The sequence below is a fragment of the Corvus hawaiiensis genome, chromosome 11, assembly GCF_020740725.1.
Source record: "Corvus hawaiiensis isolate bCorHaw1 chromosome 11, bCorHaw1.pri.cur, whole genome shotgun sequence".
Classification (NCBI taxonomy): domain Eukaryota; kingdom Metazoa; phylum Chordata; class Aves; order Passeriformes; family Corvidae; genus Corvus; species Corvus hawaiiensis.
In genome coordinates, this window is record NC_063223.1 from 18238350 (window position 1) to 18263097 (window position 24748).

At 47.0% G+C, this 24748-nt stretch overlaps 1 protein-coding gene across 6 annotated transcripts in view; it reads left to right on the forward strand.

Moving 5' to 3' along the window:
- The window catches only part of STAB1 (stabilin 1), a 65364-nt gene that overhangs the window by 24339 nt on the left and 16277 nt on the right, over positions 1 to 24748 (forward strand). For all 6 annotated transcript variants that reach the window (XM_048315610.1, XM_048315612.1, XM_048315611.1 and 3 more), the window contains exons 15-50: positions 123 to 185; positions 792 to 905; positions 1305 to 1358; positions 2162 to 2242; positions 2539 to 2697; positions 3572 to 3634; positions 4922 to 5023; positions 6092 to 6178; positions 6506 to 6617; positions 7109 to 7292; positions 7479 to 7572; positions 8492 to 8650; positions 9494 to 9589; positions 9958 to 10053; positions 10658 to 10705; positions 11557 to 11687; positions 12068 to 12179; positions 12406 to 12483; positions 12846 to 12947; positions 13430 to 13537; positions 14027 to 14158; positions 14354 to 14482; positions 15203 to 15259; positions 16050 to 16145; positions 17245 to 17440; positions 17909 to 18004; positions 18983 to 19028; positions 19652 to 19731; positions 20503 to 20628; positions 21108 to 21181; positions 21519 to 21593; positions 22173 to 22292; positions 23266 to 23313; positions 23436 to 23519; positions 24135 to 24281; positions 24433 to 24570. In XM_048315610.1, coding sequence (XP_048171567.1) covers positions 123 to 185; positions 792 to 905; positions 1305 to 1358; positions 2162 to 2242; positions 2539 to 2697; positions 3572 to 3634; positions 4922 to 5023; positions 6092 to 6178; positions 6506 to 6617; positions 7109 to 7292; positions 7479 to 7572; positions 8492 to 8650; positions 9494 to 9589; positions 9958 to 10053; positions 10658 to 10705; positions 11557 to 11687; positions 12068 to 12179; positions 12406 to 12483; positions 12846 to 12947; positions 13430 to 13537; positions 14027 to 14158; positions 14354 to 14482; positions 15203 to 15259; positions 16050 to 16145; positions 17245 to 17440; positions 17909 to 18004; positions 18983 to 19028; positions 19652 to 19731; positions 20503 to 20628; positions 21108 to 21181; positions 21519 to 21593; positions 22173 to 22292; positions 23266 to 23313; positions 23436 to 23519; positions 24135 to 24281; positions 24433 to 24570 — 3687 coding nt within the window. The remainder of the gene's footprint in view (positions 1 to 122; positions 186 to 791; positions 906 to 1304; positions 1359 to 2161; positions 2243 to 2538; positions 2698 to 3571; positions 3635 to 4921; positions 5024 to 6091; positions 6179 to 6505; positions 6618 to 7108; positions 7293 to 7478; positions 7573 to 8491; positions 8651 to 9493; positions 9590 to 9957; positions 10054 to 10657; positions 10706 to 11556; positions 11688 to 12067; positions 12180 to 12405; positions 12484 to 12845; positions 12948 to 13429; positions 13538 to 14026; positions 14159 to 14353; positions 14483 to 15202; positions 15260 to 16049; positions 16146 to 17244; positions 17441 to 17908; positions 18005 to 18982; positions 19029 to 19651; positions 19732 to 20502; positions 20629 to 21107; positions 21182 to 21518; positions 21594 to 22172; positions 22293 to 23265; positions 23314 to 23435; positions 23520 to 24134; positions 24282 to 24432; positions 24571 to 24748) is intronic.

Below are 24748 nucleotides of genomic sequence, written 5' to 3' on the forward strand. Positions count from 1 at the left end.
CTCTTTGAGGTTGATGGCCTCCTGTAGATTTTTACATGCAAACCACAAGCTGGGCATCTCAGAATGTGCTCAGAGCTTGCTTCAGCCCCAGCCATGTTTTTCCTCTTTGTATCTTCTTGCAGAAAACCATTGGTGAGATTCTTGCTTCAATGGAGATCTTCAGTAGATTTGAAACTATACTGGAGGTAAGCAAGTTTGTGTCTGCCCAGGAAGCTGCTGTATAAAGCCTGCTGCTGATTTGGGGGGAATTTTGAATAGCATTTAAAAACATCTCAGTAATTTGGCTTATTCTGAAAGTTTTATTCTGTGTAATTTCTTATTTTCTTATTTTACCTAAGCAAATATAATGGAAAAGATTGGAGTTTTCACATCTATAGGGGATCTGGCACAAGCAGCAAGGGTACATGCCTCTTTCCCATCTTCCTCCCCATGTCCCCTTCCCCTTGTCCCTGGAGAGTTGTTCTCCAAAGCATGTTTAGTTCTTGACCACACTTTAGTCTCTGTGTGTGTGCTTGTGTGTTTAAAGCATGCAGGGAGCATCAGCCCAGGACTCCCTTGTTCATTATTGCTGCATTCCCACCAGTGGCTTCATTGTCCCAGCTGTGGTTTTGTGGCACTTATGCCTCTGTTATATCACACACCTGTCCTTGGTGTCCAGTTGCCTCTTGCACACTTCGCTTTTCAACTGCTCTGCCTTTAGTGCATTGTTTAATGTTTCCTCTCACTTCCTGCTGGACCCCCCTCACTAACTCATGCTAGATCCATGATGAAATCTTCTACTGTTTTTGCAGAACTGTGGCCTGCCTGCAATACTGGATGGACCAGGCCCCTTCACTGTATTTGTACCCAGCAATGATGGTGTGGATAGGCTGAGAGATGGAAGGCTCATTTATCTTTTCACAGAGGTGAGAGCCCATAGCGCTGTAAGACATCCTGAGCTGACTGAGTTGCACTGGGCTGTGCTGGAATGACTTTGTGCAATTTATCTGGTCGTTGCTGAAAGCTGTTCTTCCTGGGGATGGCTAAACCATGTGTTTGTTTCTGTAAGGCTCTGGGAGAGAAGTGGGTGCGGTTGGAACCTGCAGTGGGCAATGTGGTTAGCCAGATTGCTTAAATCTGGTGTTTGACTTTCATTCCTCACCCCAGCTTTGGGCAGGGGAAAATGAAGGAACTTATTCACCAAGTGAATTCACTGCTATAGGCATTGCCATTGTCAGTCATTGATTAGAAGAAAATGTACTTGCCATCTCTTACTCCTGAGCATTGAAGGGGTATCTGATTCTGATGCTCTCTTCTTTCCTTAGGGCATAAATAAGCTTCAGGAGCTGGTGAAACATCACATCTACACTTCAGCAGCGGTAAGGCAGCAGCTCTAACTCCAGACCTCCTTCAGACCAACAACTTATCAACTCTCTTGTCTGGCATAGAGGTCACAGTGTTGATGACTTTAGTTGCTACTTCCTGAACTTCCCCTGGGGGAGCAGAGATGTGATAAGGATCTGATGAGGAGAAAATGTTTACCATGAAAGGGCTTGCCAAAAGGGACAGCTGTGCTCTCCATCAAGAAACTCTGAATTTTCTGGAGTGTTGGTGTTCCCTAGTTGGATGGCCTTTACAATGAAAATATTGTCCAGCCGAGTTTGCTGCAGGACACAAAAATAACAATTGTCCTGGTTCTCAGAACTTCTCTCTACTCAAATCATTAAGTTTCTCAGTACAAAAGCTGCAGTTTGCAATTTTTTTCTGCCTTTAAGCTTATTTTTTCAGTCAAAATATGTTCTTTATTATGCTTCTGGCTGAACTTTCATTGTTTATTGAATATATCCTAGAAAAACCCTTATTAGTCTGACCCTACTTTCAGCTGTATTAGTAAGAGACACTGTTAGTGAGACTCGATTTCAGCTGTGCTGGGCAGTTACCTAAACAAGGAATGAAAACCAAGGCAGCTGCCACCAGCACTGCTGTGTTTGTGGTTCTGCAAACAGTTCACACAAAGTCCTGGATTACCCTCTGACCCATTGGTTGTTTTTAAGGTATTTCATGAAATGTAAATGTTAAGTCCCCTTGAGAAGTTTTTTAAGTGGCAGGAATCACGGAAGGATTCTGTAAGCTGCAGTGAAATGACTCTGCTTTCTCATGGTACCTTGTGTTTTTGTTTCAGGTGACTGTAGAGCAACTGATAATGATGCCACACATTGTTACAATGGCTAACCAGATACTGACCATCAACATTAGTGCAGATGTAAGCGTGAATCAAAACCCTTTGGAGCAAACCCTGGTGTTGTTCTGTCTGGTGTTGGGGAAAGTCTGGTGTTGTTCTGAACAATGTGGTTTCACCCAATCTCTTCTTCCTCCTCTGCTTAAAAATCTGGACTTAAAGAGATAGTTGAAGTGGTTTGCTTCTTATCGAATCTGTGACTCCACTAAGAGGCCTGACCATTCGTGTAGTTGCCCTTGGTGTTGTGAACCATCTGTTTCCTGCATTGGCTTTATGTAGTTGATCCTGTCTAATGGTCTAAAATTGTGTTTCTGCATCAGGGAAGAATTCTGATGGATGAATCAGGGATCCCCTTAAACGTGAGAGACATTGTGGCAACAAATGGTATCATTCATACTTTGGATGGCATCTTCATCCCTCCTTCAATCGTTCCTATTTTGCCTCACAGATGCAATGAAGAGCAACATAAGATTGTGATGGTAAGTCAGCTTCTCCCGTTCTCATGCTCAAGCACAGCTGTGTACCCCACACTCACCTGGAGGGCCAAAAGCAGGCTGTGTAAACTGCATTTGGGAAATGTGGTCTGTCTGAGACTTCCCCTGGTATGAACTTTGGCAGTACTGTCAGTGTTTCTTCTGCTTGTGCTTGGCACTGCTTTCCTGCTAATCAGCAGATGTTCCTGGTAGGTTGTTGTTCTTTCCATGCACCCATCCTTCCTCTGATTCCAAAGTACATCTGCCTTTTCCCTCATATGATCTTCTTCCCACTAGAGTTGCTAACTTGGCTGACAGAGCTTTGTTCCCACCTCTTTGAGCGCTGGTGTCCTGTAGCCTGGACAGGAAGCAGGCATTCAGTAGCCAGAGCTACAAATGCTGTGCAATATTCTCACATGAACTGTTTCATATACAGTATTTGAGGTGCTTGCTCCCCAGTTTGATCGTTGGTAGGTTACTGAAGAAAGAAGGTGAGGCTCTGAATAGCAAGAGGTTTGGAGAGACACAAGGGGCCAGCGTGTCCAAATAACTTGCCGACTCAGTGAGTCTTGCTGCTTGGATGCTCAAAATCCTTTCCAGCCTAGCAGCAGGTCTAGTGGCAGAGAGACTCAGAGAGTGCAGACAGACCCCAGGCAGGTCTTCAGGCAGGTACAAGCATCTCCTTGAGACACGTGAGATATTTTATGTAAATGATGAACTTGGCACATTTCAGAGTGTGGAAACTAATAGTAGTTAAATATTTCAGATACACATGATGTTTTGGATATATGTACTGGGAACAGTAGCTCTGTAGCATTCTTGGCATGGGGAAGGGGTTCCTTTGAGAAGATTATATTTTTGCCTCTTCTTTTCTTAACAGGGCTCTTGTGTGGACTGTGAGACTCTCAACAACAGCATTTGCCCACCTGGAAGCAAGGAAATGGTAAATATTTGTAGTTATTTCTGTAATTTCTTTGTATGATGACAGACATGCTGACAGTTTCTAAGTCAGCCGCTTTCAAATAAATAGAGAGCAGGAAAGGCAGCCAGTAGAGAGGCTTGTTAGAGGGCATGTATCCATGCCTTGTGATCCCAGACTGGTGCCCACTCACTGCTCTGTGCACTCTCTTAGTCTGAAGTCTGCTTGCTGAATCAATGTGGACCATGGTGAGAAATTCTGATCTGAATGAAATTGTAGATTGGCAGCTTTTAGCACTTCTGCTCTGCCTCAGGCAGAGCTTTCCTACTCACATGCAGAGTTTGCCAGCTCCTCCAGAGTCTCAGAAGCAAGCCTGATTCCACTAGTACCATCCAGTACTGCCTATATCACAGGCAGAGAATCACAACAACCTTTCTGCACTGCAGGGAGTGAGAAACAGTTTGTTCCTTGCCTCTGCTCCCTGTTGATTCAGAGATGAGCGGAGCTAGCTGGAGGTGGAGCAAGGGGGAGTGGAGTGCTGCTGTTTGAGTTATCCCATGCTGAGGTTAGCAGAACAGCAAGTTCCAGGAAGTCACAATGTGAAGGCCAAACCCAAGATGTTGTTTGTGAAAGCCAGAGAGGTGCTCACCACCCTTAAACTCTTGGGTGTCCTCTGAGAGATCTGACTTCCAGGAGAACTTGCTAATGCAGTCTCAGCACGGATGTCTGAAGTAGAGCTCTGCAAAATCACTGGTTGCTCATTTTCCTCTCTGATTGAGGCTGGCAAAGTCAGAATCATCTGGGGCCCAGTTCTACCTGTGCTCAACTCCAAGACAGGTCACTGAGCATTGTTCCAAAGTTATTTGCAACCCTTTCTCCTATGTGTTCCTCTCTTTGTCTCACCTTCATCTTTTTCCTGCCCTCCCTCCCTCTCCTTACTCCCCTATGCCCCACTCTCTCCCCTCTCCTATCTCTTTCCTCCCCTCTTTCTTATTCTTTTTCTCCCGCCTGCAGCCCTTATCTCACCCTTGGGTCCTGTCCCTCCCTTCCTCCCCCTGTGCTTGCTCTCTCCCTTATCATAGATACTATTATTAAAACTAAAGGGCAGCACCTTGGCTCAGACTTGGGGGCTCTTGGGAGTAAGAGGAGGCCACCATGTGCCTTGGTTCATCCCAGGCCTGCCGTAACTGTGTGCAGTTCACCTTGGCTGCTCAGTGAACTTCCTCAGCTCAGAGATAGGTACAGTTGCTCTCTGCTGCAAAAGAGCAAAGGGGAAGGTTACAGTACTGATGGCTTGTTTTGTTTGTACAGGAACCAACACTCTCTCCAAAGGAATGTGTTTACATCCATGATCCACAAGGCCTGAATGTCCTGAAGAAGGGGTGCGCCAGGTACTGCAATCAAACCGTCACGGTGAGTGTGATGGAGGAGCACATTCCCTCTGCAAGGAGCTCAGCTCTGCCTTTCCTCATTCACCAAGAAGAGCTCTGAGTTGAGAGGGCTGGATGGGAGCAAAAGGAAAGCTGTCCCCAGGACCATCACATAAACCAGCTGCCTGCTTTTCCGTTGAGAGAACACAGGGTACCAACCTGCTGCAAATGTTAGAAAGCAGCTCAGTTAAACCTAAGTGCAATAAATAAATAAAATAAGGCATCCCTGCTGTGACCAGCTAAGCTGTAGGAAGCCATGATGGTGCAGTGTTAACTGGAGTGTCCCAGATTTAGCATTTCTCCCAGAGGAAGCTGAGCACAGGGAAAGTGCTGTAAGCTGTGAAGTGATTGCATCCTGTTTATGAACCATTGTCAGATGGTTCGGGAAGGTCTGTCAGTGAATTTATGGACCACGTGTTTGTCTGCAGCTCCTGAGCTCTCACAGTGCCAGCTCTATGGAATGATTTGTGGTTGTTTCATTAAATACTGCTGATTGTTTGTATTATGATTGTTCTTCCTTTGGACAGTCATGACAGGGCCTGCAATCCAGGACTGCTCCATCCCTCCACAGGAATGCAGTCCTGGGCAAGGATAAAGTAAGAGTGAGTGGGCCAGTGCTATTAAAGAATTAAAAGTTCATAAAAAACATGGACCCTGTGTGTTGAAGTCACAGAACAAGCAGAAAATAATGGTTTGTTCTGAGAAGAACAGGCTATGAGCAGGAAGAGGGGCATTGTTGAAAAATAATTTAAGTGCAGGAGGTCCTAGGTGCCAAATGCAACATTCTGTTTCCCTCCATGGCAGAGACAAAGACCAGAATTTCAGAATTATGAGCACAGGATTCCTCTAGGATACTCATTGCAGATGAGTTGAAAAGAGTTTGTTTATTTGGGAATATATTTTTTTAATGGGTGAAGTTTGAAGTGCCCATCTCTCCTCACAATACATGGTGCCTGTAATGGTTGTGAAGTGAGAAGAATGTGTAAGTCATTGTTGCAAATTTGATATTGTTAAGTCACGTCATACCTTACCAATTTTGCTTTTTTTTCAGAAACCTGGATGCTGCAAAGGGTTCTTTGGTCCAGACTGCATGCCATGCCCAGGGGGATTTTCCAGTCCATGCTATGGCCGGGGAAATGTAAGTGTGGAGGAGCCTTCTGCACTGCAAGGAGCGGTGGCATCAGTGTGGTTTGAGAGCGTAGCTGTAGATAAGTACAAATCAGAGTTTGTGCTCCAAGGCTGCAGCAGTGGTAGCAGAAGATCCAGGGAGAGTGGCATACATTCAGTGTGAATCAGGTCATGGCTGTGGGGGACAGCTCTGGCTGTGTGGGATCTTGTATTACTACCAGCACTATTCAAAGTCCTGTTTGTTACTGTGAGTATCTAAGTGCCTTTGATGGATATCAAGGCCTTGGCATTTCCCTGAGTTTCAACCACTTTGGTTTTCTTTTTGTTTTCCTTCCAGTGCAGCGATGGCATACAAGGGAATGGCAACTGTCACTGCTTTGAAGGTTTCAAAGGCACAGCCTGCCACATCTGTGCAAACCCAAACAAGCATGGCGAGAACTGTGATGAAGGTTGGTAACTCTGATGGAGAGACTAAAGAAAAATGTAGAACAAGGATAATGGTGCAAATTCATGTATGTTGGATTCCCTTCTGTCAAGACCAGCATCACGAGTGACAAAAATGTCATCATGTGTGTCCCTTCAAACAACAGTGGAGAAGACATGTTTGATATGACAGTGGTTGATGGGGGTTTTGGAAACATCAACCTAAGTTAGATCTGTCCTGTTAGGAAACAAAAGACAGTTGACAATGACCTTGAGCTCGATAGCCTAAATTACAGCCTATAGAAAATGTGGATCCAGGCAGTCACAGGATCTGTTCCCTGGCCAGGCTCGATTTGTGATGGATGTCTCTCAGCAGACATCCCTCTGTCAAAAAAAAAAAAAAAAAAAAGGGATGATCATTTGGTGTCATGAGTGATTTTGAAAGAAAGTTGGGAATCTACAACTGTGGTGTTCTGGACTTTTTGTGCTTACTGATCTTACTGCATGTCCTTGACAGATTGTGCCTGTGTCCATGGTGTCTGTGACAACAGGCCTGGCAGTGGGGGGGTGTGTCAGTCCTGGTCCTGCAAGGAAGGCTACACTGGGAAATTCTGTGACAAGACATCCAAGAACTGTGGCCCAAGTGGGCTGTCCCAGTACTGCCACCAGCATGCTGTCTGCAGCCTCAATGACACAGCAAGGTCAGTCTTTGTGGCACATTCAGGGGCACACTGCCATTGTACAACCACCCCTGTGGCTCTGTGTGTGTGTGTCTGCGTACTTGTTGCACAGGATTGTTTGAGTAACTCAGCCAACCTGCTAGTAATCAATCTTGCTTGCCTGGGGGACTGCTCTACCTGTGTCCCTTTTGTGTTTGTACTTTTAAGGTGCATCTGCATGGATGGATACGAAGGGGATGGGTTTTCCTGCCAGCCCATCGACCTGTGCAGTCAGCCAGAACGGGGAGGTTGTTCACAGAACGTAAGTGGGGTCAGACTGTGAAGTGTGGAGAGGCAGCTCCTCTCAATCAGGGCATGGATCCAGGACTCCTGGGACTGTTACAGATTTTGTGTGTTAATTTTTCCTGTCTGTCAGATGTGGTGGAATAACAGGTGGCTTGACACAGTCATTGTAAAGATGTTGATCATTTGGATTGGTGCCAAAATGTGACACTCCAAGTCAACACCAAGTTTGGCTGATTCACACCAGATATTTTATCAGTCACACAGATTAGCTGTACAGATAATTTTTCATTTGCAATTATATTCCCCTCAAGCTCTTCTGACATGTGTTACTTTCTCTGTTGTTATGTTCAGGCTATAGCTTAACTGTGAGATCCAGCTCACATTCCCAGTAACCATCAACACTACATTATTATCCATGGTTAAAGACTGTGGTGCTTTATGTTGGAAATTGCTGCCAAATGGTCAGACCTCATCATAAATTAGACCCTTCAGTCAGAGGAAGACATTGGGCCATATAGAAGAGAATAGGATGGCACTGGGTACAAAGTAGGTCTTTCCTGAGAGAGATCTGCCATCTATCATTAATTCCATCTCACATGTCCAGGCAGGAGATTGTGGTCCTCCTTTTCAGGGAATACTTATTGTGTAATGGAAGAGCTTTACACAATGGTAATGAATGCTCTGTGAGTTCTGAGCCACCTTAGACACAAGTGTCTACCTCTCTTAAAAAACAAAATATTTCCAGAATCACTTTATTATGAAGCTTTCCATTACTCTCCTGGAGAAGATGCTTCCACCCCCATCCCCAGTGCTGGAATCAGAGTTGGTCAGTCAGAAATTCCCCACAGTGTGAGGAAGGAGATTTGTTGTTGTATTTTCTTTGCACTCTCTCCCTTCTGCTGAATGTAATTCCTTCTCTCTCCCTTCTCCTGAAGGCCCTGTGCACCAGTACAGGACCTGGCACTGCCACCTGCCAGTGCAATGTGGGCTGGACTGGGGATGGGAAGGCCTGTGTGCCCATAGACAACTGCATGCTGGAGAGCAGAGGGAACTGCCACCTCAACGCCGACTGCGTTTACATCGGGCCTGGACAGGTATGAGCAAAGCTAAGCAGCCTGATGGTAGAATTAACACTTCCTCAGCTGCTCTGAGGTGGCCTTGGATTGCCAGGGATAAAAATTGGGCTGGCCAGCAGCCAAGCTTGCTTGTCTACAGCCAGAAACACCAGCTGCAGCATGAGCATGCATTTGTGTGTGAGATGCACTGGTGTGTTCAGGACTGCTACTCGACTCGGGGGCTTGTGCAGCAATACAGCTTGATCTAAGGCACCACTTGCTGCATCCCCCTGTCCCCAGACCACAGCATTGAAGAGCATGTGCACCTGTTCACACAGTCTGTGGAGGGAGCTGGGCCCAGAGTAAAGCATGTTGAGATAAGAGGAAGGCAAGGCACTCATGAGAGGGGACTTGTCAGGGTGCTGCTTCTCCCCACTGAGCCAGGGGAGAGTTGCACAATGTGCTGAAAAAAAGGTACAAAAGTTGTAGCAGATCTTAGTGAGGTGCGATATGCAAGTGCTCTCTTAGTTATCTTGAAAGCAGAAAGCTTTGAAATCAACTCCTCTCCTCTTTCTGCCATTCATGAAGTCTGTGTTATTCCCTAAAAACCTGGAAATAAAGGAGGAAACCACCATCTTCAAGTGACTCCCACAGCCAAGCAACGTGAGAGATCAATGTTTTGAGTAACCAGGCAGCTTGTGTGCTGTGATAGAGGATGATGCTCTGCTAAGGAAACAACTCCACATTTCCAGGTCTTGAGGGACCAGGAAGAAAACCTGGGAAAATAAATTAAGGATAAGTTTTGCTGCCTTAGGCCTTTTTTGAATAGTAAATGAGGATGCTCTGTTAAGTCTATAAAACTGAAATGTCTCTTTCTTGCAGAGCAAGTGTGTCTGCAAGAGGGGTTATGCTGGCGATGGCCACAGTTGTGATGCAATCAACCCATGCCTCATGGACAATGGTGGCTGCCATGACCTGGTGAGTAACTAAAGAGCTGTCCTAAGGCTGGCATGGCAGGGGAGGTTCTCCTGCTTACTGACAGGTTTTGCAGCAGCCATGGCATTGAGAGAATTACAAGGGTTTATGTTATATCATCTTACTGGCCTGCACTGATGTGCTCCAGAGATGGATCCTCTGATTTTTGTGGGTTCACACAACCAAAGCAATCACCTAGGCTCAGCTGCATGAGGGGAGCACTCAGTGCATAAAGGCAGCAGGTGGAAGGTGTTTGTGTGTGCTACTCTAGCCCAGCCCTTGGAAGGCCAGAATTCAATTCTGAGATAGGTATAACACTACATAACATGTGTTTGCTCTCTAATTTCTCCTTCCTTTCCTTGTATTTTCAGGCTACATGTGTACCCCTTGGTGGAGGAGAGAGATCCTGTGTTTGCTCTGAAGGCTACATCGGAGATGGCATGATGTGCTATGGGGACATTCTAAAAGTTAGTGAAGGGCAAATGTCTGAGGCCTTTTTGAGGCTGGAGAGAACTGGCTCTGCTCTTACTTTACTTTTCTCTGTTACCTGAGTTGACTCCTTCTCCCAGCATCAGCCTGAAGCACAATTGTATTCCAAGGCCACAGGGACAGAAGCAATGCCAAGACTAATTACTGCCAGTGAAACCATGATTTCTAAGCTGCTTCACCCCTGTGCAGGGAGCACCTGTCCTGTGCAATAAGTCACCTTTTCTTTGTTGTTCAGAAAGTTTTTCAGGTCAGAGCTGTCAGGCCTGTTTTCTGTCATTAGAAATATCAAAGGCCATTTTGGATTCAATCTTTTGTCCCTGATACACATTAACTTATTGCAAATTAGTTGAAAAGAGTTTGTTTATTTGGGAATATATATTTTTTAATGGGTGAAGTTTGCTTTTGAAATGCCCATCTCTCCTCACAATGCATGGTGCCTGTAACGGTTGTGAAGTGAGAAGAATGTCTAAGTCGTCGTTGCAGATTTGATATTGCAAAGGGCTCCTTTCCTGCACCCTGAGTCCCCCAGCCCTGTACCCTGTGCTCAGCAGAGGTAACTCTTCTGTTGTTTCTATTTGAAAGGAGCTGGCCAGGAATTCCCACTTTGCAGGCTTCTACAACTGGATTAAGGTAAGAGAAACCATGGGACACCCACACATGTAAGTTCTGTGAGTGAGTCTGTTAAAGGACATGCAACTCCATTTATCTTCAGAGAAAACAAAACAAAGCAATGTAGAAATGGCTCCAGAGCAGGCATGTAGAAAAGCTGTGGAGTTTGTGGTAGAATGAGGGTCATGAGTGTGTTTTGGGGGCTTTGTTTCTCTCACAGGAGGAAGCTGGGGCTGTGTTACACTTAATTTTCATGGTTGTACCATCTGTAACTCCTGGCCATCAAAAAACAACACAGAAGGGAAAGAAGGGGTGGCATTATAACACTGTTTTTCAGAAGAACATCCTTTGGGACATTACACTGTGTGTTTGTTCCTTTTCTCATTGCTGCTTCCCTGTCTTTGGTGTGGGAATTAAGCGAGACCCTCCACAGACTGCAGCAAGCCTGTAGAAACACACTATGATGGACAGCCTCTAAATGAGCTTTAGCTCACCTGGCCTGCTGCATACATTGCTTTTGCCAGCAATTATCTTGATCCCTCCCCCAGGACTGATGTTGGGGCTTCAAAAAGGATTCATGGATATGATTAAATGTGTTTGAAGGAAAACTGAATTGGGAAAGTAGAGCTTAAAGCAGCAGGTTTTCCCTTGGCAATCAGATGTCAGCTGTTTTGGCTAAACTACCTGTGGCATTCATTGACTGCTGTGCCCAGGAGAACCCAGGAGAGCCTGCTGTGCTGCTGAGCATGTGCTGTGCTCCTTCACATCCCTTTCACGTGACTGCAAGAGCGGGATGGCTGTTGGCTGTATTTTGCACTCTAGATGTGGCAATGGCGTGTCTTATTTGTTCATTTTTGTGCTTTGGACAACAGAAATCTCTCTTCAGCATCCCAGCAGGAACCAATGTCACTGTCCTGGTGCCATCAGAGGCAGCTATCAAGAACTTGAGCAATGCTGACAAAGATTTCTGGTTGACCCCCTACACCCTGCCATTTTTAGTCAGGTACTAGGAGCTTCCTGCCTTTGCTTTACTGGGCCAAACAACAGCAACAAAGCCATGAGATGGATTTTTTCTTGTGCATGACCAATAAGGAGATATCTTGAGATAAATATAGAAGCAAATTTAAATATCTAGCATGCAAAAATTAAGTAGGCATTTAAAACAAAACAGATCACAGACCATGGGAAGTGGGTTTGTTTTTCATGTATTTGCAGAGGGAGATTTTCCCAGTCAGATGGCAGCAGAACAGTTCTCTCCATTGTTCTCACCACATGCTAAACTACTTCATGTGAGAGATGTGAATGTTGGGTGGTAAGGTCTTATCTCCCAGTCATTACCAACAGTTCCCTAATGTTTTCTTTATCTGATTTTGTTCCCCTCAGAGCCCACTTCCTTGAAGGTGTCTTCACTGCTGAAAAGCTCAGAAAGTACGACAGGCCAGAATTACCCACTCTCAACCCACAGACCAGATGGCAGATAAACACCACGAGTGGTGTAAGGGTTTCTTACATAAGGCTCATGTACAATCTCAAATTTAACTGCTGAGGGGCTGCTGTATCCAGTGGGGAGCCTGGATGGGACACTGGTGCCCTCAAATGCAGGCATCTTTCAAAAGCTGTACCCAGATTAACCACGTGCAGGCTTGAATGAACAATGTACTTGTTTTGAACTTGCTTGGCATTTCCTAATTCTTTTGCTTCTCCCTCTGGTCCTTGTGCAGGTATTGACCATCCAGAATGCAAGTGTAGTTGTCAGTGACATCCCTGCCAGCAATGGCATTATCCATGTCCTCAGTAAGGTATGTCAGTACATGTGACACTGGGAAATGCTGCAGTTGTAGCAGCAGCTTTGTGTAGCAGCCTCTGTGATAGGGCCAAGGAGGAATACATGTCTGGACAGTTAGGAAGGGATATAAAGGCAAAATATATGAGGTTATCACAAGGTCCTGACAGATGTTTCCTGTGCGGCAGTGTTCAGTGTTTAAAACATTTGTCTCCATGACAAGTGGGAGGAGAATTCCCCTTCTCTTGGCTGATAGCTGAGTTCAGGCTATTGCAGGATTGTGTAAAATGAGGCCTTTTAATTGCCTTTCTTGGAAGCAGGGCAGGGGTCCAGTGTGATTCCCCTCAGCGCTTTGCTCTGAACCCACTTCTTCTGCAGGTTTTGTTGCCACCCCCAGGAGATATCCCACCGAGCCCTCCAGGTCTGCAGGAACAGCTCAACGCAGTGGCCTCGTTCAGCACATTCAAGGAGTTGCTAGAGGTAAGCAGTCGAGGTGAGCCCAGCTGTCACTGTCAGAACTGTCTTTTAAGCAAATGCCCACCTTACCCTGTGCTGGGGGACCTAAATTTGGACTGCCTGGTAAGGAAGGGAGATCATGTGTGTCCTACATGAGGGATCTTCTAGGAAAGCCCTTCTGAGCAGCCAAAGAGTTATATAATTACAGTTAGATCTCTACATCACTGGCATGTATTACAGTAGAAGATGACCTGTCTACTGCAGGTGCTCTCATCCCTGTACAAGGCAGAGAAACCCAGAGGAAAGGGAAGGCTTTTTCATAGATGGGAAACTGCTCTTATGTCAGCCAGGATGAGGAGCAAGCAATCAGATGTGTGTGGCTGAGTAGAAGTTGTATAACCCATTTTCAAGCATTTCCTCTTGCCTTTGTAATTGATCTCATGTGTGGTTTGGGTTTTAATGAGTCCAAGGGTAATTGCTAATGTTACTGTTTGGACATTTTTTAGGAGTACCAGCTCACTGGGAAAGTTGAGTCCTCTGAACAATACACAATTTTTGTTCCTGGAAATAATTCCATTGAGGAGTACTGCCATGCTGCCAATGTGACCCAGCTGGTAAGCTCACTGCTTGCATGCAGTTTGAATGTGTATTGTGGTGAGTGCAGGGGCATGTACACTGCCAAATACCAAACAAGCTCCAGGGATTTCAGCATGGAGAGGAGATGAATATCTGATGCTAAAAGCTGGCAGAAATATGGCAGAGAAATGAGAGGTTTTCTTGGTTGTTGCAGTGGGATCTGAAAAGAGTATTTGGACCCCAAGTGCAGAGTAAATTAGTATGTGGATAGATGGCACAGTATGTTCCACTTCCTGGCTGGCTGTGGCAATTTTCAGACTTCTGAAAGGCTCCAAACAACACGAATGGCTTCATCAAGTATCAGAATCATCAAGTGTGATCAGTCACCTGTGATAGAGAGTTACTAGGCTCTGTGGGGTTAATTAGCCATTACAGGTTCTTAGGAGCACTTCTTATGCCATACCTCTGACTGAATTGTATTCTAGGAAGTGAAAAGGCTCCTAACATTTGTATTTTTGTGGATTTAGGACAATGAAACAGTGCAGTACCACATTGTACTGGGAGAGAAGCTCTTGCCCGCGGACTTGAGAAGTGGAATTCATAAGAACAGCATGTTAGGCCTCTCCTATTGGCTAATGTTTTACCAAAACAACACCCAGGTAAGGGAGGCAGACTGTTCTGCCATCTGAGGGTCTGGCTTGACCTATCACTTTCTAAGGGTGCTGACTCAATACTCCCACTTCTCTTTTGCACACCTTCACAAGTTTACTGATGTGACTATCTGGCAGCTGCCAAGCAATCCATGCAAAGGGAATTGATGGTTATCATCTCAGCTGTTTTCTTCTGCTTTGCAGAAGTTTGTCAACAATATTCCTTTGGATGGAAAATCCTTCGAGACAAAGAATGGCATCCTGATCGGGGTGTCCCAGGTGCTGCAGATCCAGAAGAATCGCTGCACTGCCAATACCACCACCATACTAAAGGTAATGGTGATGACCAAGGAGCTGACACCATTTCACAGGGTTCCTCCACCTGCTGAACCAAGCTGATGGATAACAGCCAACCTACCTTGGCTTTCCTCATGGATGAGGCAGTAGCTTGTGGTGTAACCCCAGATGAACCTCATGAAATGGGGCATCGTGAAGATTTGGCACCTCCTACCTGGAGATTCTGTACATCTAATGCAGCTCTTGTGCAGATCATATTCAGTTCCCTTGCTGAGCCTCTCTCACAGTGCCAGCCGTGGGGCTGGCTAGTGCAGGGACTCCCAGATACTCAGCTGTGGAAGGAAAATCCAGCCCAATTCCTGCATTCCATGACCACAAGCTCCCCTAGAAAATGCTGTCTGATCTCCCTGGGAGTCATGGCTAAAGTCCAGCTTGCACTTACCTGGTAGCTCATGGCAATTGAGCCACTTAAACCTGAAGATTGCAAGGTCAGACTGAGGTAAGTCTGCCTGCTACAGATCAGGAAAAAAAGTATTTGCAGCCTTGTTTGAAGGAATGCCAGGGCTACAAAAATCCCTGAGACTCAGGAAAGGTGTAGCATTTGATCTCTTCTTTTGGTGTTTTAAGCCACAGAGATAACAACATCTTTGTCCCAGCCAGCAGCCTGTAGAGCAGCACTTGTAATTCAAGATTGGTGTCTTGGTGTGATGTGAGTAGAGGGCACTCTTGTGACTTGTCCTGTTCTCTGTGCCCTAGTCAAGGTGCGGCAAGTGTGAGAAGGGGATCAAGTGTCCTTCTGGATCAGTTCTTGTGGTGAGTCTTGGATTCATGTGACAGCTCACAGACTGGTTGCAGATAATGATTTGAGGTCCTTTCATTGCTCTATAGGTGTCACCTTGATACCTGAAAAAATGTGCCCTTGAGTCCTCTGTGGCTCAGCCATTGCCAAGGTTTGCAAGAAAAAGCAGAAACCAAGGAAGGGTTACACAGGAAAAACATGGACATGAATCACAAAGCTCCATCCAGAGCTGGCTCCAGGCTTTGCCTGAATTTCAGGAGCCCTTTACTTTCCCCACTTAACAGGGAAGAAGAGATGTCTTATTTTAATTTATTTTTTACTCTTGACATTATCATCAAGGAAAGCCAGTTTAGGGATGCCTGTAGCAATTTCCCTGCTTGGACCATTGATTTATTCACACAGATGGGCTGGTTGTGCCTATGGCTTGTATGTTAGTGAGTGACAAACATTTCCAGAGAGGAAAATAACTAAGCACTTCATTTCCATGCTGCCTGTAAATTGCCTAGCAGCTACATCTGGCTTCTTAGGCCTCGCTGCTTTACCCTATGCCCAAAAGTTCCTAATTCTTTTTCTCTCAGTATTCAGACTAATGTGTACCATGGGTTTGGCAGGTAACAAATAGACTCTGTGTGGTGACCTTGCATCCAGAGATGCCTCATTGGTCTCAGCTCTGGATAGTTCCCATTTTTAGGGCTATTCCTGTCAGATACAAAGCAAGAACACTGCTATATGCACCGAAATGTACTTTGTTTGTCTAAATATTGTAATATCTCCTGTTTGTGTCTATGCCAATTATATCCTCAGGAACCTCCTGGGAGTAGAAATATGGCTCACTGTGATTTGCGCTCTGCGGGTACAAGAATACTTGGCTGCCATTTCACCTGTGCAAAAGTTTCTCTGGTGAGAAAAGCATTTGCCTCAGATTCATTTTGGCAAAAGCAAGATGGGTGTCAGAAACACAGCCATGGAAGTGCAAGCTGTGCTGAAGTCCTGGCTGCATTTGTGCCTTTGCGTAGCTGAGGCTGGGCTCGTCTGGGAATCGCTCTCCATCCTGGAGGTGGAGGGCACTGGAACAAAACCAAAATCTGCAGAAATGTCTGCACAGTGATGGATTGGGATCTGCTGCTTTGGTATTGTTGCTCTGGGTTTTGTCCTGCAGAGGAAGAGAAGGAGTTGAATGTTTGCAGTCTGGTTTCCTAAGGAAATGAGGCATGAATGATGGTATTCTGCTTGTGCATGTGCCTTCCTGAATAACTGATGACTCATTGGAGCCCAACCAAAGGGAGGAGCACAAGGTCTCACACCTCATGTCGTGTGTGTTATGGCCTCTACCAGTTTTGTGAAAATGGGTTGCTGGAAGAAAACGCTTAAAGAGAAAATGGTAAAAGAAAGACTTGTGTGAATTTGAGGTCTTACAGGTGTTGCAGCATCACTTGGAAAGTTTAGTGGGAATGGGAAATTGAAAAGGGAGAGAGGGAATTAGACTTGCTGTGCTCACATAGAGAGTTTCAGTCAGCACTTGTGCTTCATTTGGCACTTTTGCAGCACTTCATTAGATGCTGTTTCTCATCATCTGTACTGTCCAACTTGCTCCCATCATGATTTCCTCCCTCCGTGGCTAGACGCTGAAAGAAGTGAGAGCAGTTAAATCAGGCTTTGGAACTAAATCACCTCCTGGTGGAGCCTCTCTCTGCCCAGCAGAGAGATATACTGAGGACACAGGCAGGACATAGGCTGGAGAGGCTCAGGACTGAACATTTGAGTTACTCACCAAAGGTCCAGTGTTTCTCAAGGGCAGTGCAGACCTTTACATGAAGCTCTGGGCAACAGAGCACCCCATTTCAGGGTGTTCACGCCATCCTGCCTGTTCCTTCCACGTGTTGTCAGAAATTATGGCTATCACATAGAGAGAGGTATCGAGCAGCTCCCACAACAAAGCTGTACCTTGTCTGTGCTGCACAGGATGGCTCACCCCAGCTTGTTCTTGTTGGTTTTCCAGAGGTCCGTCTGCTGCCCCGGCTACTACGGCCACATGTGCGAGATGTGCCCTGGGAAGCCAGGCCAGTGGTGCTCCGGGAACGGGGAATGCCAGGATGGCATCCAGGGCAGTGGGGAGTGCCGATGCCTGGAGGGTTTCCATGGCACTGCCTGTGAGATGTGTGAAGTGGGACGATACGGAGCCGACTGCAAATCAGGTGACACCGATGGCTATGGCAGCTTGGCTCTACCAAACTGCGTGCAAGGGCAGAAAAGTGGCCACATCTCAGCTCTCAGGAGGAGTGGTGGGAGGGCAGAAATGTCCCAAGACTCTGGGACAGGCAAATGGCTCCCAGATCTCTCAGAGAGAGACAGCAGGAGTGAGCACTTGTGGCCAGCCAGAGGAGTGGCCCCATTTTGCATCCTCAAACCAAGCATATGCTGCCCATCCTGCTGCCACCCAAACTACAGCAAGTAGAAGCAGGTGGTCTGTTCCTGGGCCTTCTGGCCTGGCAGTGAGGGATCAAGACCTGATACTCCTGTGACATTTTCTTTTGATACTCTTGTGACATTTTCTTGATGACAGTTTGATGTGTTGGATTAGGAAAAGAGCAGCCAGTGAAATGGCAGCAAGACTCTGCTGAGACCTGGCTGGTTTGGCAGTGGTGTTTGTATCTCCCCTGCAGAATGTGCCTGTGACAACGGCATTTGTAACGATGGACTGCGAGGGGACGGGAGCTGCGAGTGCTTCCCGGGCTGGACGGGCCCTACCTGCCAAGAAAGTACGTGAGTGTGAAGGGGCCTCTGGTGTAATCTGAGTGATCCTCTTGAGCTGCCAGAGAGCTCTGTCTGCTCTGACCACAGGATCACATGTACTCTGCATTCCCCCGAAACCTTTTCAGGCTTTGCTCACTCATTCCTGCACACAGGCTGCATTTGCTGGGACTTCCCCAACAGCACATGAGCCCTCGAGTAATTTTGGTAAATCAGGAAAAGCCTATCACTGCTTCTACCTCTGCTGAGATTAGAGGCACCTCAAAAACAGCCCCTTGCTCTGTGAGAGAGATGGGAGCTTCCAGCCACATTGGGTTGACCATGACTCCTGTTGCTTGCCTAAGAATGTGGCAGGGCTTGATTTGAATTTTCAAAAGGCCCCAGTGTGTTTGCTGAGCTGCTTTTTCTGCTCACAGATCCATTCACTCAGGTGAGCTCAGGCCGTGGTCTGCAGTGTTCAATACATCTGTCATTGTGTGTCAAAGTAACACATTGAAGATGGATTTGGGATTTTGATTAGCATTTGGGTGAGGAGAAACCTGAGCTTCTAAATACCTTGGGGTTTTAAAGGTTTGCACACAAGATTGATTTTATTGTGAATTTAGAAATAGAAATCAAGCAGAGGTGTCCTTTCTAGTGTAAATGTCAAGCATGAAAGCAGTTCATCTTTTGCTTCTAAAGGGCCAAAGCCAAATGGCTCTGTATGTCTGGATTAACAAGTCATTAACAGTCTTTGTTTCATTCCTACCAGTGCGGAGATAAAATCACAGATAAAATCAAATTGAACCATTACTCAGACAGAGAACATCAAATTCACTCCAATTCACTTTTGGCAAAGTGCCAAAACATAAATCCCATGAGATTTTCCTGCTGCCACATAGGACAAGAGTGTTAGCATCACTCCTGGTTTGCAGACTCCTTTTCTCTAGATGGCAGAAATGGCCCCAGTTGAAAATTCCAGGTTATATTTGTGTTTTCTCTTGCAGGAATCAAGATTGACTTATGCAATAACACTTGCCATCAAATGGCCAAGTAAGTGCAGAGTCATCCATGTGTGTTTGTGTGTGTTTCACACAGAGGTGATTCTGGCTTAGGGCTTGGCAGAGGGCTGGGAGAAGGTGCCTACTCATTAAAGATACATAATTGTCAGTTCCTTTCTGGGAACTCTCTTTGGAGCTGTGCCATGTGTAGTCTCCCCAAGGATTTTGTCTGTCTGAGCATAAATCCATTCCGAGTTTCTTCAGCATGTGTGGATGGAGAAAGCAGAGATTCCAAGGTAGTCCAAACCTGGCCTTATTCACGTAACAAATCAACCAGCCATTTACAAGCCCTTTCTGCCCCTGCCAAGGAATGAAACAGGGCTGGAATGACTCCCTTGTGCTCCCTTCTCCATCCATTATCCGGTCTCCTGTTTTAGGAACCAGGACCCTGCCATCCCCCTTGTACCTTGCAGAAGCTCGTGGGTGTGGTGAGGGTGCACTGTGGGAGACCTGGGCTGGACACCAGGAGTGTTTGGAGCTGTGAAGGAATACCTGGAATGTGCCTCCTGTGGTCATTGTGGTCTCTTGCATACGCCAGATTTGTACAGTGCTTCCCACCAGCCAAGCAAATCAGGAGATGTTGTTCAGTGATTGTTTATGCCTGTCTTGTTTCAGCTGCCTCAACAGTTCCACAGATTCCCTCCCTACCTGCTTCTGCTCTGCTGGATACACAGGGAATGGGACCCATTGCACAGGTATGTCCAGCAAAGACAAGGAGAAATAAATGGCAGGAAGTTGCCAAAGCAAAGATCACTCAAATCCTTTTGCTCTCAGACATCCACCGTGAACTCTGCCATGCCTTAGTAGAGATGTTTTCCAGTCCAGAACTTCACACAGGATGCTCTTGGTGTTGCTAAAGCCTGCAAGAGAGGGATAAAAAGGCAGGCAAGTGTAGGAGGGCAGTTCTTATTGCCTGATGCACATGAATGGGTTGTACTCATTCTAATATCACAGTATTGGTGGCAAAGTTGTTACAGTTTTGGCCATGAATCCTTGGAATATGAGAATTTCAATTCCCTAGAACTTTGTGATTCTTCTATTTGCTGGCCATGCCAAAGCCAGGTAATAGTGCAGCAGTAGAGCCAAAATGAGGTGGGATTTCAGGATACTGCACCAGAGCTACATTACAAGCCTTGTCTATGTCAAAAGCAAACAGACGAGGGAAAAACAAGCAATAAAATTGTAACAGTCAAAACACTGGTAGACATTCCAATTTATTTTCAGTATTGCCCTTCTTGGAAGGTGAATACGGAGGAAAAAAAGCAGCTTAGCAGCTTATTTACTTGAACTGGCCTCTCTCAGGTCTGGATGAGGCCCCAAGCCCTTAAAGAACCAAAAGTTTCATCGGGAAACAAAGGGATTTTAACAAGATGTTGTGATTTTTTTAAGATAGATGATCATTCTGGCACAGTTGATCATTCCTAGGTGCTCTGAGCTGATTCTGCTCTTCTTGTTTGTGGTCACAGAAATAGATCCCTGCACTATTGACCACGGTGGCTGCTCCGTGCACGCTGTGTGCACCAAAGTGTCCCCAGGAGAGAGAACCTGTGTTTGCAAGGAAGGCTACGCTGGTGATGGGACACTCTGCATGGGTGAGTGCTCAGGATGTGTTTTGGGGGTGACAGAGAGGCAGCATCAATACTAAGGGGAGTTTCAGACTAAAACACCAGTGTTTTGGTCTCAAACCAAAAGATCCCTGCAAGGTTTCTTGCTCTGATGCATGTCATGGAGAGGCCCAGAGACAGAGGGTGAGGGCAGTCTCCCACAGTGGTGCTCTGAGGTGAAGATGGAGCTAGGGAGAATCCAGTCCTCTCATATTCTTTAAAGCACACCCAGACAGGCTTGGAATTTTCTGTGGGCAGATTTATCACAGCTCAGAGACCCACATGTGTCAGGAGTAAATTTGCAGTTGCACATTATTCCTTTGCTATCAAAAGACAATTTCCCAGGAAAATGTTCCCCAAGCTGGAAAAATTCTCCCCGTTGCTTTCCCAATACCTCTTTGGATCACCAGTTCCCAGCTGCCTTGAGCAGTCCTCAGCAATAACTTGGCCTTATTGTTTTGCTGCAGAAATTGATCTCTGTCTCGAAAGCAATGGGGGCTGCCACACCAATGCAGAGTGCATCAAAACAGGCCCAAAGAAGGTGAGTGTGTAGGGTGGCCATCAGGACGACATTATTCTGGAAGTTGTCACAGCTGTGTAATCCTCTTAGAGACAGTCCTGTTCATTGCAGAGCCCTGCTTTGTGCTTACTCCCTTCCATGTAGAGAAGTTGCCTGGCAAGAGCATGAAAACATTGCCGTTTCCATGAGAGCAGATGGCTTTGCTGGCCAGAGGCTGAAGGCAATCTCGGGTTATATTTGTTGTGGACACAAGCTTGGTTATTCATGGAGGCAGCAATGGGTGCTACACCACATGCCTTCGGTCCAGGGCAGCCCTTGTGGGTCCAAGTTTGAGCCCAAGGGTCTGTTCTCTCTCCAGGTCGCCTGCAACTGCCTGCCTGGTTACAGTGGGGATGGTGTGAGCCAGTGCAACCCCATCAACTTGTGTGAACAGGTATGTCTGCATTTTGCTGCTTCCAGAGGTGAAGACCACAGCCTGGAAGTGTTCCTTTCTCCCAGGAGTTAACAGCAAGAACAGCACTAACCTGGTTGGTTGCAGCTGAGGTCTTGCCTTTCCACACACTGAAGGATTTCCTTGTGTGTTTGGTTTCCATTGCCTCCTGCAGTCACCTGCAATTATGTCAGTCACCCAGCATTCCTTCAGGGTGGAAAGAGGGCCATAGGGTTGGAGGCACGTGGGCTTTTTCCTTTGTGTCCGTTTCATGCGGGATGTGCGCAAAAGCTTCAAAGGGTTCTGTGCTCACGGCATCGCTGCCATGTCAAACTGTCCCTCTGAATCATGGGCTTTGTCATCACTGTGTTCCAAAGTGAGGTGGGAAAGTCTTATTTCATGGGAGGATTTGGTGCTGGGAAGCCCTTGAGAATTTGGGTGAGGTTTATTGTAAGGCACTAAACAGTGGGGAGGGATGGTTTCCTTTCACTGGGCTGGATGTAGTTTGCAGCTCCCACATGCAAGCAGCAGTTCAGGTGGTTGGAGAAGCCCCTCCAAGAAGCCTTTTGCTTTCTCTGCCAGAACAATGGAGGCTGCAGTCCCTTTGGGTTCTGCAAGTACACGGGCCCTGGCACTCGCAACTGCTCCTGCTCCTGGCACAGTGTTGGAGATGGCTTCACCTGCCGTGGCAAAGTGCATCAGGTGAGAGGCATGTGCTGCACCTTCTGTGTTCATGTCCCCTGTCCTGCGGCAAACCACTCCCCCCTCTCCAGAGGGTGAGCAGATCTTGGTGTCACATCGATACATGTGTGGTATAGGAGAGGAGACAGGTGCTTTGAGCAAACTCTCTGTAAATCATAGGTGTATTTGGTGTGCCAGCTGTGGGAGAGAATCATGGCAAAGTCACTTTGCTCCAAAGGGAGCCATGCTGGGAACTCTACTCCTGTCAGCAATGTTGGCCATACCTCCAGGGGACTGCTTGCTTCATGTCATAAACAAATAGCAGTGATCTTGTTTTTTCCCAAGGCAACTCACTTCTGCCCGGTGGGATGAGGGCAGGTGTCTCCTGTGGCCATGCCACGACTTGGGACCCAAGGGCAGCAGTCTGTGTCCAGTTCTCTTGCCCATACAATGGCTGTCCTTGGGCAAGCTGGTGACCTCTTCAGGCAGTGGCAAAGAAAAGCTCATGCCCACAGCAGAGTCACAAGAAAAGAGATGGACTGCCTGTGCCTCTGCTCTTACAGAAAGTCAAGGTGGTGAGGAGAGGGTGTTTGCCTTGCCAGGGTATGTCTGCCCTTTGGGCAGCATCCCACAGCTGGCAGTGGCAGCAGTGAGGTTAAAGCAGAGATTTTGTGAAGCACTCGAGATGTCCCATGAGCACAGGGGCAGTTACCTATGAGACAGGTGCTGCAGGATCAGCCAGCTTCCATCTTCTGTCCACTCCATCCTGCAGCACTTGTGAATGGTGCAGGCAGAGCTCACTGCAACATCCCTGTCATCTGTGCTTGCAGAGCTGGTGAGGGAGGGAGGGAAGATTACTGTGGTATGTCAGGAGAACTGGTGTCTCTTTGGGGTGGGAGACTGACCTGGAGTGGAAGGAGCCAGTCACTGTGCTGGTTGGTGAGGAGCAAGTGGAAAGGACCCTGCTAACACCAGCTGATTCCCTTTGTTTAAGGAGCTCGGAAGGATTCCAGATGCATCCATGTTCTTTAGGATGATACAGGTTGGTGACAGCTTTGTCCTTGTGTCTGGGTAGTAAATCACACCTAGGGCTTTCTGCAAAGAGTCTTGCTAACTGGAACAATGTTTTCTACTTCCCTTCCCACAAATGTTCTTCTAACACAGGCAGAAAGCATCAAAGAACTCAGTGGGGCAGGGCCTTTCACTGTCTTCGTCCCACAGACAGATTTCATAGGAAACACCACAGTGGTAAGTGCCCTCCCATCCCAAGCTCTGTCAGGTGTTTGACAGCTGCAGTCAGGGCAGTGTCACCTCTGGGACTGTTCTGCCCAGTGAATCAAAGCGAAGGGGCTGCACCATGGAGAGTTAAAGGCATCCCCTGTTCTCCATCAGTGTAAAAGCAGAAGTTTGGAGGCATCTCACTGAGGAGACAACCTGGACAGGGGTGGACATGGCTCCTCTTGTAAGGAGACCCTTGTTGGAGATGATGTCTTGTGGGCCTCAGATGCACCATGCCATATCAGTGATGTGTAGTGGCTTTGGTGCCTGTGGGGCTGGTAACAGCAAGGCTTCCATGCGTCTGTGACAGACCTCTTCCTCCTCATCAGGAATAAGAGAATGGCAGCTTTTTGGTGTCAATGTAATGGAATATCCTAACCCCATCACTGACTAGTCAAGCTGGTTGAAATTTCCCAAAGCTCTCAAATGGTTTTGTGCTTTCAGTGTGTTTTGGGAGGACTTGCTTCCCTGCAGGGATGAGTCAGAGGGAACTCAGGCAATCCAGGTCTTCCTCATTGGGGCTGGGGGCCCTGTGTGCAAGGCAAAGTGTCCTAGTGTGACCTCCCTCCTTTTTTCTGTCTGTAGTTTCAGGAGTGGAAGAGCAGAGGTCTCCTCCGGGACCTGCTTCGCTACCACATGGTGGGCTGCCAGAAATTGCTCTCCAGTGACCTGGAAGGCCAGGAGTCCCTTACATCTTTATCTGGCCACAAAATAAAGATCACAGTGAATGAGGTAATTCCCTTTGCTGTCCCACTTGTCAGGATGTCACTTTTTCTGTCATTTGAAGGCACTGTGGTTGTGGCAAGTGACTTGCCTGGGCCCACAGACACTGCCGGGGCAGTGCTGCGGCTGTGCAGGCCTCAGCAGGTCCCCTCTCTCGCAGAATAGCATCACTCTCAACGAGGAAGCCAAAGTGGTCACGAGTGACATTGTGGGTGTGAATGGGGTCATTCACTTCATCAGCAAGATCCTCATCCCCAGTGACCTGGTGGGCCATAACATCTCCTCAAAGCTCTCACGGGTAAGGCTGGAGCTGTGCCCTGGCGTCAGGGCTGTGCTGAGCTCAGGGACAGGATCTCTCTCCCAGCAGTGCTGCCTCAGCCCAAGGCTGCCTGAGCTGCTCTTCCTCCCTGTTCCTGACTGCTTAGGGGTTGTCTGAGGCCACAGATTTGGCTTGTGAAGGTGACAGCATTTGTGGC